We start from the raw sequence: 15350 nt of genomic DNA, 5'->3' as shown, positions 1-15350 counted from the left end.
CAAAGAAGTTGCCGGAAAATCAAACAAAGGAAGACATGTGACTGATGAAAATGAACTGAATGTCGATTAAAACTAAAACAAACTGAACATAACTATGACACTGAAGAGACGATGAAGAACCAATTTTAATTTAGCTTAAACATTACTGTTTATTGATACATAATAGTTTGTCAATACATGGTATTAAACCTCAAATGTGCTTTCTTAATGCATGACAATAATCCTCATTGGTTCTCGTGCATCAAACATTCATGTTTGAGCTTCTATTAACCGTAATTTATGCGCTCAATTGGTATGGAATATTTTTTTAAATGTGTAGTGCTGCTACCTTATATAGTAGATGAAAAATTATAGGAATTCTAGAAATCAATCTCAAATATAATTTTTTGGTTTGAAAGTGGTATGTTACAAGTTCTAGTTTTGGTTGTTGTTGTTTTTAGTGTAGACCAGGCAGTCTGCCAAGACCAAACACATTAACACTGCCATATTCATTAACATGGCAAAATGAAAATAAACACTTTTGGATGTGTCTTTTATCTTTTATTTACTGGTAATCATGACTGTTGCACTCTAACTGTCACATCTCGCATAGCCTACTTTATACCCACGAACAACCATGTCCAAACCACACCTGTGACTAATTAAACTAAAAAAAAACGTGGAACTTCAAATCATTTTCACCAATCATTTTCAAATTTCTTGCAGTAATGGAGTGATGTGCAGTGACTTTTGGGTACATTTCCCTCTCCACTTCCTGTGAAGTGATGTAGCCTATCGATGTTCTGTACAAACTGAACATGTATGCTCCCTTCAAGATTGGACTCTCACAGATGGCAGAAACCCCTGTGAAGTAAACTTCTCAGGCCACTTGCGGTTGAATGGAACACACCTAATGACTCACCGAAAACACTGCAGCATGAACACTTCCATTACACAAGGGAAGCACGGAAGGACAGAGTAATGCTGGTAAGGTGAAGAAATGTATGGGACTGATTGTTAAGTTATGGACATGAAGTAAAATTCAGACAGACAGACAGACAAACAGATGTGGGCATTAAATTGTGGTATTCATGAATTTCAATATAATGTGTCCATTCTTTCCTGTGAAATAAAAGGCAAAAGCACTCTCTGATGTCTTTTATTCATCCACAGGGCCAGCAAGGAGAGAGAATGTTGTTCAGCATGAAAACAAAGAATGCTTCAAGGATGTTTTGCCCAGGGCTTTCAAAAATGAACACAGGCATTGATGGTGTCTATAGTATGATAAGTCTGAGGTGTGTGTGGAGAGACTACGTCTAAAATGAACACAAGCATTACTCTGAGGTAAATAACACACTGCCAATCAAATAGCGTTTTTTGTGCATGGTAATAATGGCGTATCCTATTGTCTGTCCTATCCTATTACTTGTCTATGATGAAGAGTGGAAACCCACGGCTACACTATGGTGAAGCACTGCATAATGATAATGGTAAGCAATATGGCAACGACTTTATAGTCACTGTGAAGCTGGTGCAGTGTTCATGCAAGTTGTCATAGCAATGTTCTTTTCCCTTATGTCCAACGCTGTAGCGCAGATTAAAAGAGGAGGTAGTACAAATCAGTTCCATTCTGCTATCCTGAAGAATGGCCAACACTTGATGAATATGTTCCATAAGAGAAGGTCTGTCTTATGCTAAATTCTTACAATATGTTCTATGGAAAGTCTGTTCTATTCTTGAGCATCTTCTATTCTGTGGAAGATTAAATGCACTACGTTCTTAAAAACAGTCTTCAATGCTAAGTGCTCTTGCGCATGTTTCCTAGAGTGCCACTGTTGGGTTCAAGAAGTAAAAATGTCATTAATTTCTCCATAGGGGAATTGATTTTTAACTTATAAGTCTGTAAAGAGAGATATACCATAAGCTATGAGGTATGTATCAGCTACCGTATCTGTTGAAGTGATCAGTCCAAGTTCATGTTTTAAAGTCCCCCTGTAGTCAATAAGTGTATCCATTAAAACTCACCTTTGATCATCAAAATGACATATTTAAAAGTTTTTTCCACGACAAAAAATTATTCATGCCTTAAAATAGCTTGAATGTAAATCTACACCCTTGCCTCATTTACGCGGTTCTATGAATATGCAAATTAGCCCCGTCTCCACTCACTCACACCGGCTCAGAGATCCACTCGTTGATGATCACACGTTGACCTAATTGGTTACAAGGTTTTGTGACGTCGGAAACACCACCTTACATATACCTAAACCTACCCATCTCCACCCCTGATCCCTAAACCCACCCTTAAACCTACCAATCTCCACCCCTTAGATCTGGAACTCCGCCCCCTGGATCTTGTGTACTGCAGTGAGGTGCTACTAGCGATTTCAAACCTCGTTTTTGAGACTGTCTTTGGTTCACCGCAGTTGGAGAAAATACTCAGCAATGGTCTTGACATGAATTTGCACATGGTTTGTCTTAAAGCATATTAAAACAACACACAGACATATAAACAACATTAAAAGCTTGATTTTCACCACAGGGGGATTTTAAAAATGTTACAGTGCAAAACAAAAAACAGTGCAATTCCTGGTGAAGAACTACTGTATACTGGCTACATCCTACAGACTCAGAGAAATATCCACTAATCATAGAATCATGCCAAATGAGTGACTCCCCATTCCCATAATGCACTGTGAATGATATTATATATTATTTCTAATAAAAGTTTGTAATATTGTTATTCATATATATCTGAGCTGGTTGGTTTGGTCCATGGCTTACTTAAAATCCCAATGTGAAAAATAGCCTTAGAAACCAAGGCCACTGTTGCACTCTACACAAAATGTTCTTGAGCATGTTTTTTATCAAAATGTTCTTGACCATGTTCTCTCCAATACAGAATGTCCTTGAGCATGTTCTGTTATGTAATGTGTTCAGAAGTCAGAACATTACTTGCAGTGGATTCTTAAGCATGTTTGTTATTCATTTTATTTAACAAAGTTCAGAAGCAACATGTTCAGATAATCCAACCAATCAGCACAAGAAGAATAAGGCTATATAGCCATCCCTATACTCGGCACTTGGTCCCGCATACATGTACATTCTTAATCGACTGATACTTCGTGTCTTGAGTGAGTCTTCATTTTATGTGAGAGTACATCATTTTACCTGTATTTCTCAAATAGTGCTTTTTTTATGCGTAAAATAATTGAGTGCATCTTTAACAGTCATATCAAAGGACCTTTCCATCCAGTGAGAAGCATTTGTGAAACAAACCGAAGATATAATTGTTATCATTACTGAAGTACTGACGCTTAGACTTCATTTAACCAAACAATCACAACCACATCATAAACATGACCGATACAGACATAACAAAAAATCCCATTCAGACAAAACCGTGCCACTTCAGTCGCTTTGTTCTACAAACAGTTAAAAAGGAGGAGCGAACATGTCAGGTTGTTTAGAGAACCGTTATTCTCAATTTGATATACAGAGTCCTCGTGAAAGCAGAAGCGCATCTCGCGCGGAGTGCCAATGTGGGTGTTTCATGACGCGCGCGCGTCATTTACAGGTGTCCGTTAACCAACGCGCGCATCTCGACCAAGGAATGACGCGGAACACGAAACGCGTTCTGTTTATCCAGGTAAACATTAGTGAAGACACTAAAAAACACACGCGTAACGACAAGTTTGCTATTAACATTATGTGCCACTGACAACTACCGCAACTTTATATGGATTGAGTCACGTCCCGACCATTGAAACGGTGTCACATCGTGACTGGAAGACGCTTATCATGTAAGTACGAGCTTAAAGCAGCATATTTGTTTCTATTTAAAAATTAGACACACATGTGTGGTTAAAGGTAGTATACAAATGAAGTATACGCCTAATAAAAGCTGTCTGGTGATAAAGGCGTTCACAAGTGAATATTTTTTTAAGTCATTGAATGTTGTAGTCTACTCTTTGTAATATAAAATGTGGTGTTCATCTGTCATTACCAATTGCGCACATTTCTCCACAAATATCACCCAAATGAGAGGCTGCATATCACTGCTATATTAATATATTGTTTATTTATGGATTTATTCATTTGTGATGATTGGACATGGACATATTAGCTTACCAAACACTGCGAACTGTGTTGTAATTAAAGGAAAACAACACAGCCCTATTTTATTTGTAAAAATGTTTCTTATGTGATAACAGATTTTTATTTTTATGAAACGTATCCAATAATGTGCTTTATATCAATGACAATGTGTTAATAATAGGGGGCATCATTGAGGTTAGGCAAAGTCATATTTCTTCCTCAGTTAAGTAAGAGGTGATGACAGCTTCCTTCTCATTCATTTAATGAGAGCCAGTGTTCTCTGACCATTCCTATAAACTGAATGACTATCAATGTATGTTAAACAAAAACGAATGTGACCAGTTTATCTGCATTGGGGGAACCATTATTTATTGACCAATATTAGCATGGAATTGTCCCCAATGTAAAGCAGCTCTGGTAGTTCCCCAGGTAATCTATAGGTCATGTCCTCCAAAAGATGACATAGCTGAATTCGTTTTTTAAGGCAGTTTGTGTAAGCAATCGGAAATGGATGATCACATTCAGATGGGAACATCAGATGCCATCAGTGATAATGACATAGGACAAATAATTATTTTGCTTCCTCAAGGTCAGCAAGATCTCGGATAGAGATGTGAATGTGTGTAGGAAATAAAGCTTCTACTAGATCATCTCAGAACTGGTTACATAAGTTGTCTTAATATTAGTGATAAAATGGCATATTTATTTGTCGGCAGTCGAGAGCTGTCATTAACAGCTGAAGAGGTGCCATGTTGAAAGCCATCATTAACATTCAAAATACATTAGTGATTCATAGTGAATGAAAACTTACTCTGTTGACACCATTTCTTTACAATCTTTCTAGAAAACTATGTGTACTACCACTCTCTCAATGTATGAAATTGATACTTACCCCCTAAAGTCATTGTGTGAGTTGTGCTTGAACAGCTGAGGTTAATTATGAAACGGGCCATTGTGTGTGAAATATTAAGGGTCTGTGTTTTGAAAATATGACAAGTTCACAACTTATGACGGTTGCCCCCTTCTATGTTCTTTCCCTTTGTTGAGCAGCGTGACTGCTGATGTCCTCTGGAGATCTAAAGAGCCCTGATCTGCTCAGCGGAGGATCACAACACAGGAGGAGACCCAGGCACTGTGAGACGTAAGCATTCCCTCATTGCACCAGCTGTCAGGAAAAGAGCATCTGCTGATATTCATTTCTTTTTGTGAAAGGGCCCCTGGAGGACCTTGGGAACGTGCCCCTTCAGTTTCTCTTTTGCAATATATCGGACATCTTGTGTTTTCGTGGAATGTGCTTCAAGTGAAATCAGGTCACTTTCTTTGACCTCCGGTCAGTGGGAAACCTTTCCGCTGGTTAACTTTGGAAAAAATGAGCTCAGCAAACACTTGGATAGACTCCTAATGGTTTTAAACAACAGGATTCATAGAAATATGATAGCTATGGTCAGTTCGTGTGCTTTGAGACTTGGTGCGTGAACTCTACGACTCAACCAGCAGGTCTCCTTAAGACTTTAAATCTTCCCACCGGATCCTGGAGGGCACAAGCTTTATCAAGGTGATCATCATGGTGATGTCTCAGGGGACCTATACGTTTTTGGCATGCTTTGCCGGCTTCTGGCTGATCTGGGCTCTCATTGTCATGCTTTGCTGCTTTTGCAGCTTCGCCCAGCGCAAGCTGAAGCGGCGGCGTGAAGAGAGACTGAGGGAACAGTGCCTGCGGGCGCTTGAGATGGAGCCTCTGGACTGCACCGGAGGAGGATACCCTCCTAGAGAACCCCCTCAGTTCTGCCCTCCACTTCAAATGATGTCTCCACAGCTGCCTGTTACACACACTCTCCCTCAAGCAAACTGGACTGTCTCTGAAGGTAGGACGTTCAAACAAGCTCAATCATGCAATGCAGTTTTGTCTGCAATCAGGGCTATGGGGACTATTTTGGTTGAGGAGGCATGTAGAAGCTTCTACATTCATCCACCCACCCACATTTTCGGAAGAAAATCGTTTCTTTACAAAGAGCCATGACTTAAAAATCCCAATGAAATCAACATTTTTAGACCATGTATTTTTACAACTCTTAGCAGAATATAAGCAAAATAAAACTCAAAGGACTTAGACCTTTGAAATGACGAAAGGTTTCAAAATGTCCTTCTCCAGCTATCTGGTTAGTTCCAAATACCACTTCATATAATTCAATGTGACCTTGGTCAATTTTCAAATCGTTCTTTCTAATATCCATTAGATAATTAGACCCTTTCCTTCTAATGTTTAATATCTCTTAGTTATTAATCTATAATAATTTTATTGACTTTAGCAAGTTTCAAGGTTACAGGTATGTTAAACACCTTTCACCTTTCGGACTCTTACCCCTCCTAGAGGTTATAAACTACATCCACTAAACTCAGCACAGTCCTTTAGCCTGACTTAGTGCTCTGTCTCTTACTAATCAGACATTTCCTATAAAATTCCTACAGACTTCCACTTCAACACTAATGCTATATAAGCTAGACTTTGAAGCATTTAAAGTACACAATCCCTTCACAGCTTTCAAACCAAACAGCTTTTTAAACTTCCCTGCTGAAAAACACAGCATTGCTGGTCACCTGCATAAGGTATGTTTTGCATGCTGAAACCAGCATGTGAAGCCGGAGTGCTGGTGGCTACACCAGCTCGGTTTTCCTTGAGAACAGCATGATTATACTGGTCCACCTGCTAGACCAGCACTATATCAGCATAAACCAGCCTCAACAGACATGAGATGATGAAAAATATTATGCTGGATTATTTTTCAGCAGGGTTATCAAGACAGTGTCAGTAATTGTCTTTTTAAGTAATTTCCAATTAGAATGATCATCTTTCAAATAGCAATATGCATAATCCAATAACCAAGCAGAGGACGCTACTCCTTTATTACCTTTTATTAATACATTAAGCATGTTGTGTTTCACACTGTTTACCAATCAACAAAGATAGTCCATCTCACAAGGGCTGTACAACTGAAAACCTTGACTCCTCACACAGTGTTGGCAGCCCGAGCTGCATTCTTTCATGTATGACATGGTAACAGTGAGTCTTGTGTGGGTGTTGTGTAGGCAGACGAGTACAGCACTGAGCTAGCACCAGCTAGAGCCGGGCTAATCATGTGCTTTGGCTGCCAGAGATGGTGGATCCCCAGCCATGGGCAAAGAATGTCCCTTTAAACCTGTGCCAAACGCACAGGATGGATGACCACACATTGAAACAGGGCCTGAGTAATAAGTCAGCTCATAAAAGAGTAAGAGTCGGAAAGAATTCTGCTCTTTAAAGGGACTTTGTATCACTTTACAACAACAGACTCATCATGTCCCCTGTGACGCATTGAGCACCAAATGAGAAAATGGTCTTTGAAAAACAAATTGTAAAGATTTTAATTAAGTAAACATTCCCCAAAGATTGTATTTAATTAGAAGTATAAGTTTCAAGCTAGAGTCACCATCAAATGACTTCTCTGCCATAACACCGTCCTTGAATAGCTTCACCAGCAGGGACAGTGTTAAGAGGGGTGGGGGTGTATAATCATTGACATGTGCCTGACCCCTTCGTAACGGACCACTTCTACAGTTCAATAGTAAATTCTGCTAGATGAATTGAAGAAAAATACAGTTTTAGATGATGTCGTGAGCAGACCTGAAACTATAGGGTGTCTGGAATTGACCTACCATATGAACTATTTAATGGTGCTTCTAAGACAAAATCAACCATTTCTTTAGTAAATACATAGACAAAAGACATGAATGTTATTTTAAATAATTTAGCTAGCCTGGACTGGCCATATCTACTTGCGACCCTACATAGGACAAGCTGTTTGAAGAATGGATAGATGGATGGCCATATCTAGGTATCAGAATATGATTGAGAACTAAGGCTGGAATACAATAAACAACTATTAAAATTGTATAATTTTTAATGAAATCTGAGAGCTTTCTGTCCCACTATTGACAGCTACTACCACTTTCTAGCCTCAGAAAGGTAGTAAAGGCAACATGAAAGTAATCCATGTGACTCAAGTGGTTTAACCTCCACTTATGATAGGGGGAAAACACTGCCTAGTCACAAGCAAACAGTCTTATCTCTGACCTCAATATGCTGGTTATCACTGCTTTTCACAAAAGAAAATCTATCCTAGCTTTCATTTTAGAGTGAGAGGTGACGTTGGAAAAAATGATAAAAGCTTCAGTTCTTCTACCCTTCCCAGATAAAATATACCAAGCCCTCATTTATGTTGTGATAACTTTAATCAGAGTTTTTGTTTTTTATCTGATAAATCGTGTGATTATGTATGTTTAATAATGACTGGTCTGACATGGAAAAAGAAAGGCTCACAAAATCTTGTGTGCAACGGTGATTATAAGCAACTAAAACCTTGCATGTTTGGTGCAGCTTGCAGTGTTCTTTCTGTTCCTTGCTGAACCATTTGGTTTTTCTCAGCAGACACAGATGTCTTTGGAAAACCTCCATGCTACGAAGAGGCCGTATTGATGGAGGACCCACCGCCCCCATACAGTGAAGTTCTGTCGGACCCCAGGGGAGGAACTTACACCAAACCTACAACCAGGTCCTCCAGGGAGCACCAAGAGTCTGAGACCAGCAAGATGGCCCCCGTGACCGTGTTTCCCGAACGTGGCTACTCGTCCCTCATACGCCTACCTTCGGCCAGACGCTGGGACTCGCTGGGGCACCTCCTGTCCACCATGGACCTCAACCACAACAACCTGCCAGCCGAGCCCCAGGCCTCTGCCATCGCCACCATGCCTCGCGAGGGCCGGACTCACACAGACTTGGGCTTGCGGGGACTCCGCGGTCTGGATCAACACTATGGTTTGCCCACCGCCTTTCCCCTTTTGGGTCGAAGCACAGCGGTATGAGCCCACAAAAATAGACCTCACAATGCTGAGTCATATGTGGTCTGAAGAGTCTGCCAGAGGCGTTTCGAATGCTGTCTTTTGGGGGCAGAATCGGTTGAATCAGCTTTGTTCAGGGGTTCATTTACAGATCCATCACACTCGCTTCTCTCTCTCGTCCTCTTTGCTCTGCGTGGCGTCTTCGGCTGATGCAGAGCAGCAGCTATTATGTGAACGCTGTTGCCATGGCTCCCAGGAGCTGTCTGCAGCCCACCAACACCTCGCCCCTCACGTCCTCTCTCATCTGCGGCTCACTGATATAATACAAATGACATTTCAAACCCTGTCTTTGTGAAACAGGGTAAAACACACAAGTGCGACATAGCGAAATGACAGCGATTGCTCCGTATTGTAGCTACACAATGCTGCTCAGCTGTACAAAATGTTGTTTCATAAACTGGAAAACAATACCTGGCATCTCTTTCTGGATTCTGTGCCAGTTCCTTTCTCGGGAAGGAGTCTGAACTTTGGGGGTGGAAAAGCTTCAAAGTAATCTCAAATTGTTCCTCCAAAGGAAGCTGTTGCCTGAGGAGTTGCATTTTTTGAAAGATGTCTGTAGTTTCCATTGGAGAAAGTTGTCTCTCACATCTTTTAATAGATTACCATGCGGGTACACTGAGAAACTGCCTTTAAATTCATGTCAGCAGTACTATTCTCTTTTTTACAGATTCTGAATCTCTGTATGAATAATGATTAAAAAAATATATATATATATTAAATCCATCCTCCTGAAGTGCTCCTCAGATTGATGATAACACCTTGTTTGTAATGACCTGCAAATGGGATTTGTCAACATTTTCAAGCATCACCATGTTGCCCACGGTACTTCCTGCTGTTGTTGCAGCCACATGTGGGATTTCCGCCATTTATTTTACAAGCCGCATTCATTTAATGGTGCTTCTCCGAGTAAGACCAACTGAATCCCTTTTTGCTAGGCTGTTTGTATTCTTTCGTAATCAATGTGGTGATTGCTGCATTGTGAAAATGCTTTTTTTCCCTTTTACTGCCATCATTTCTCTTATGTATGTTTCCGTGCCCTTAAACGATTCTACCTCAAATCCATTTAATGGCTGTCTTTGTCAGTTTCCCAGCGTATAACACTGCTTTCATGCATGTGCTGGATGCTTTCAAATGACATTTGATTAAAATAAGCTCTATTTTGGGAAATGTGAAAAAGCAATTAGCAGTGTAAGTGGGCACACAATGCTTTTACTACATCATAGTGATGTCTTTGCTTCATTTTTTTTTTTTTTTTAAATTGCGCAGCCATTACTAGAGCGCCCGAAAATAACAAAAGCATAAAGGAAACGCACTTCCCACAACCCACATTATAAAGACTTGGTATATGAGGCATTGTTCCCTCCTTCATTATAACCTGTGCAGAAATAATTAATGCAGTTAAATAAAGGATATACTATTTATTACTTATCCCTACAAAGATAAACCGATGACCATGTCAAATGTTGGGAATCAAGCGCTACTTCTTGTTATATAAATGACAGAATGAAGGTGGGATCACAAATGGATTGTTTTGAAAAGGTTGAGGAGGAAACATACTTTCTCAAAAAGTACACCATACTCTCTTTTATATAAAAATAAGAATGTCCTGAAAAAAATGACAACTAGAACTAACCTTAAATGGACAAATATTTATCAATTCAGGGGAAATATCCATATTCTGCACAGACCAAAATACAAAATTGTACAAAGACAATCAATGAAATGTATTGCACCTTAATGTCATTTCAAAAACACCCTCTTGACAGCATGTTACGGCATTCAACGTGACTACAGCCCCCAAATTAATATATGGGAAAGTAAATGAAAATGACTGTATTATGTTTTTCCCTCTCTGCTTTATATATTCAGTTACATCACAACCGAAGCTAAAGACAGAGATGTAAACTGCCTTCTCTCTGCCAGCAATGTGTTGCTATGCGACCGTAGCAGAGCCGTGTGAATCTGTTTGCATAGATGAAGTGAGCAGTACCGTCACTGCTCTGGCACACAGCCTTCTCACATCCACTATGATAAGTGGACTGTGGACTGCAAATTAGCATACAGTATACGAGACATATTATGTACCAAATGTACCCCGTTAGTGCCATTTTCAATGAAAGCCGTCATCAAGAGGCTCTGGTGCATCAATCAAAAGGGTTTATGTTGAGTAAATCTCTTTTGATCTGGCAAGAGTCTCAATTTAGGCCCAATTTTGTTCCTATTTCACACTAGATTTACACTCCAGATTTTCTATAGCGGATTTTCTTTCTTGTCACTTGAACTGTGAATGGCAAACTGTGAAAGTGTATCATGCAATGTTCATGTAGCGTGCAAAGTGTGCTTGCGTGTGCGGACACAATAATCGGAGCTGTACTAATTCATAGCTGCTATATATTTCAATGTTCATTTGAGGATTTTCGGTTTGTCTCTGAAAATATAGAAGATACACAAAGAGGGCCAGTGAATGCCTAACGTATTTGTTTAAACTTAAAATTCATGAATGTTTCGCCAATCATTGTTACATATTCGGGTCTTAAGCAACCCGGATCTATATCTAACACGGATGCTCTCCAACTGCCGCGATAGTATATAACTCTCCTGATATTAGAGTAACTATTACAGAAGAATAAAATAAAGCATATTTTGTTACCTTTTGTAGCTTGGAAGGGTTCAGTTTAAGCAGGTGTTTTTATACCTTCATCACTGTCATCATCCGCTCATATTCGCAATCCCAACCATATTCTCAAAGCTATCGTTTTCAACGTCTTCAAAATCAAACTTCATCAGATCCACCATCAAGTGACAGTGACACTAATATTTGATTGCGTTCAGTACTTACTCTGAAGTAAATCGCTGAGCCATTTCAAGAGTTGCTGATAATTTCTATTCTTTTGTTTTCTGCCTGCGTAACTATGAGTGAAATGTCACTTCATCATTGTGTATCAGACATTGCCACCTTGTGGAATAAAGGTGAATTGCACTTAATTCAGTCATTAAAGATTCAATTATTGTTGTGCAGAAATATATATTTACACTGTTACACACCTCGGGTCATTAGCAACCCTATACAAATTTGTACAAAAAATGAATGGGAAAACAGGCATTCATTGCGTATAATGAATTGATTAAGGAATACTATGAAGGTTGATGTCTTGAATGACGTCCCAGGTCACTAACGACCCAAGGTATGTGTTTAAGGGAGGTACAAAGTCGTTTAAACATTTCTGTGTCCAGGTGGTTGCAGACAGAAAAACGTGAAAGTACACAAGTTTTCTGAAGGATTTTAAAGTCTTTTATTAACATACATAAGCACATAGCATGTCACAAAAGATCTTGTGCTTGTTTCAAAAACAGCGTGTGAGAAGCGGACGGGGAAAAAAAGGAAGAGATAGAAAAAAATAATTAAAAAAAGAGAACTTTCAGGAGTCGCTAAGCCTTGCTTCAGGGGCAAAGAAGAAATGACTGTAGTAGAACAGCAGTAGTAATAGTAATAATAGTGGTGGTAGTAGTAGTAGTAGTAGTCTCCTAGTAGTTTGAGGGAGAAAGAGAATAATAATCACTACTAAGGAGGTTGGAGGGTGAACAGGAACACACGGAAGTCGTTTCAAAAGGGGCTAAGTTACTGTTAAAGATGCGGGTTACTTCCTATTAGGTTTCATACTGAGAAACCATGTTTTCTCTCTCACCAAAGAAATGCAAGAAACCCAATCCAAACGTACGCCACCACACGTTTTTCATGAGTGGTGAATCAATACATGTTAGTTATTGTAGTACATTTTACATGAGAACAAAATTAAAGCTATTTACAGAACAATACTATTGGTTTAGTCTTATTGCTCGCCTTTCCACTCAAAAGAACAAAAAAATTAAATGTAAAGCCAAGATGTTGTGATGTGGCTTTTCAAAATGACTAAAAGTATGAGGAAGACAGTGGGTGGTGATAACTTGGCAGTTAAGGATGTGGGCTGGTACAACAAAGATTACAGTTTGAGTCAGTGTTGAGTTAGCGAGATAAACTCGCACCATTCTGCCCTTGAGCAAGGCCATGTGTCCCTGCACTAGTCCTTGTGTAACAAAATCCAAATTTGATTTGAAGGGTTGTAATAATTTTAGGTAAAAAAAAAAAAAATGTCTAGACGTCCATAAGGGTAACATCACTCTGAACGAAGTCCTGGATAAAGCATTTTTAACAAGCAAAAAAAAAAAGAAAAAAAAAAGAATACAGTGGTCATATTAATATTATATTTCAATAATGGGGGTTACCAGGGGTTGAAGTGTGTAATTATTAAGAGTTTCCTTCCCTTGGAGCGTAGAACTAAAAGGTTCAAAAATCACATCCACGATAAATTAAGGTCAAGGCCATACTCTACGCAAGTACACAAACACAAATGCTTCGGTTTCATTCGCAAAAAAATGTGTTAGAAGAATGCAATTCAGCCACAAGGGGGCGCTATAGCCAGCATTAGCATAAATCATCCTCTGTAAGACACTGAATCCTGGTAAGCACGTTTACTTGGATAATAGCAATCTGAAGGGAATTATTTTGGCTTCTTAAAGGGATAGTTCACCCAAAAATTTGATTCTATAATTTACGACATCTGCATGTTGAATTTCATTCTTCTTGTACAAAAAACCCAAAAGATGATGTGTTTTACGGACACCCTAAAAGGACATGGTAAAGAAAAAAAATTATGAGATGGGAGAAAAAATTATTTGGGAATGCTTTTGCGTTCTTTCGCTACAGTTTCCGTTCCCCGAGAAACTCTGCGTTCGCTCGCTAAATGTTCGCGTTCCCCCAAGAAACGTTGCGTTTTGCGAGCGAACGCAAACATTTTGCAAAGGTTTTACGAGTGCACGCAAAACCATTGACTTATTATTTTTACTCCAATATCATATATTTTGTTTTCGCCACCATGTCCCATTAGGGGCTCTGTATATTTTGAAGAATGTTGGTAACCAAACAGCTTGTTCCACTGTTTGGACATAAAACACTAAGATTTCTCTAAATATCTTCTTTTGTGCTCCACAGAAGAAAAAGTCACACAGATCTGAAGCGACACAAGGTCGAGTTTTTGTCTGAACTATCCTTTTGAGTACTGAGGTCTGTTAACGCCACAGTAAGGCCGCATGCTAACATCCGGGACTGCGAGCTTGCATTGGCGTCGATCTTTCAGGCCTGAACCACCCCAATAATAAGGGACTCTCTTCTCCCTTTATCTTTAAACTAGATGTACACGCATACAGTATATGTACACACACTACTGCATATATAACTAAAACAATTCCCAAAGGAGTTCACTACAATTGTTATTGCCTAAGTTTCTCAACAAATCAAAGCTCTATTGCAGTTGTTCATAAAAAAACCAAACGTCAGTTTCAGCCATTGTTTATACACATTGTCTCATATGTAGTCAAAATATACATATGCCACCTGGCGCTAAAGTCCTAAAAGGCCGTTACACCGACACGTCATACTCAAAATAATTGGCACAACACAAAATTGTTTCATAATCACATATAAACCCCCTTCATTTTCCGTTTGCTAAATACGACTGACTCAACTGAAGCTAAAATCGAGTTCTGACGTGCCTTTGCTTCGACGAGGGGTGAGGGTTCGACTGTCCCTGACCGATTGAGTCAAAGCAAAGGCCCCTGTGGGCATAACACTCAAACACATGTGATTCAACTAAGCAACTAGGATTGTGGGGAACTTGATTGAAGCGCTGAGCAGACCTAAGCTCGGCGTTGATTATGGAGATAGAAACTAAAACTGAATCTAATCTGCTACTACACACACCTGTTAGGCACAGGGATCCATACAACACAGGTGAGCGCTAGAGACGCACTGTGCTATACTCTGCATAGCAAAAAGAAAAGGAAAAAGAGATCGAAATAAATAATAAACACTCTCACACACATACACAAACCGAAAGCGCTCATACCCACTGGCATCTTTAACAATAACCCGAGTCCTTTTCTTCTGTGGCTAACATTGTTGTTGTTTTTTTCTCTAAAACATTTTTGATGCAAGACTTTAGTAACTGTTGTAAAATCCGTTTTCGTCGAGGCGTCGCCTCGGTTTCCCTCGGTCGCTCCTAATCATCATCTTCCATCACGGGGTCTGTGTCCCAGCACGTAATGTCGATTTCTGCAGAAGACAAGAAGACCTTAAATTAGGATCTTTTTTTATGGTGGGATGCAACATAACGACAGATAATTAGGAAAATATTGTTGCTGTAACACTGTGAACAGCCCCGCACACATGCAACATTTACAGTTTTTCTCTTTTGGAAAAACACGGCACTCTGCACTTTGCGTGGCACTTTTCAAAAATATTA

General features: G+C 39.5%; 2 protein-coding genes across 11 annotated transcripts in view; one reads left to right on the top strand and one right to left on the bottom strand.

Moving 5' to 3' along the window:
- Nucleotides 1–944: 944 nt before the first annotated feature.
- prr7 (proline rich 7 (synaptic)) lies at nt 945–15112 on the top strand. Of its 7 annotated transcripts, none has more exons than XM_079584923.1 (6): nt 945–966; nt 1153–1323; nt 1421–1469; nt 1571–1661; nt 5128–5942; nt 8540–15112. In XM_079584923.1, exons 5-6 carry the CDS (start codon nt 5642–5644, stop codon nt 8974–8976), a joined length of 738 nt encoding a protein of 245 aa, XP_079441049.1. In that variant the 5' UTR covers nt 945–966; nt 1153–1323; nt 1421–1469; nt 1571–1661; nt 5128–5641; the 3' UTR covers nt 8977–15112. The 7 variants fall into 7 exon arrangements, with proteins under 7 accessions (XP_079441049.1, XP_079441051.1, XP_079441050.1 ...); XM_079584925.1 differs by having other exon boundaries at nt 1153–1469; nt 5128–5218; nt 5290–5942; XM_079584924.1 differs by having other exon boundaries at nt 1153–1469; nt 1576–1661.
- dbn1 (drebrin 1) overlaps nt 10342–15350 on the bottom strand; it is a 92826-nt gene continuing 87817 nt past the window's right edge. The window contains exon 14 of one of the 4 annotated variants that reach the window (XM_079584919.1): nt 10342–15160. In XM_079584919.1, coding sequence (XP_079441045.1) covers nt 15108–15160 — 53 coding nt within the window. In that variant the 3' untranslated portion in view covers nt 10342–15107. The remainder of the gene's footprint in view (nt 15161–15350) is intronic. The other 3 variants (XM_079584917.1, XM_079584920.1, XM_079584918.1) reach the window with 3 other exon arrangements.

The sequence above is a fragment of the Phoxinus phoxinus genome (genome assembly GCF_949152265.1).
Source record: "Phoxinus phoxinus genome assembly, chromosome: 17".
In the NCBI taxonomy this organism is placed as follows: Eukaryota; Metazoa; Chordata; class Actinopteri; order Cypriniformes; family Leuciscidae; genus Phoxinus; species Phoxinus phoxinus.
Note: the sequence above shows the minus strand (reverse complement) of the source record. Positions and strands in the feature narration are given on the sequence as shown.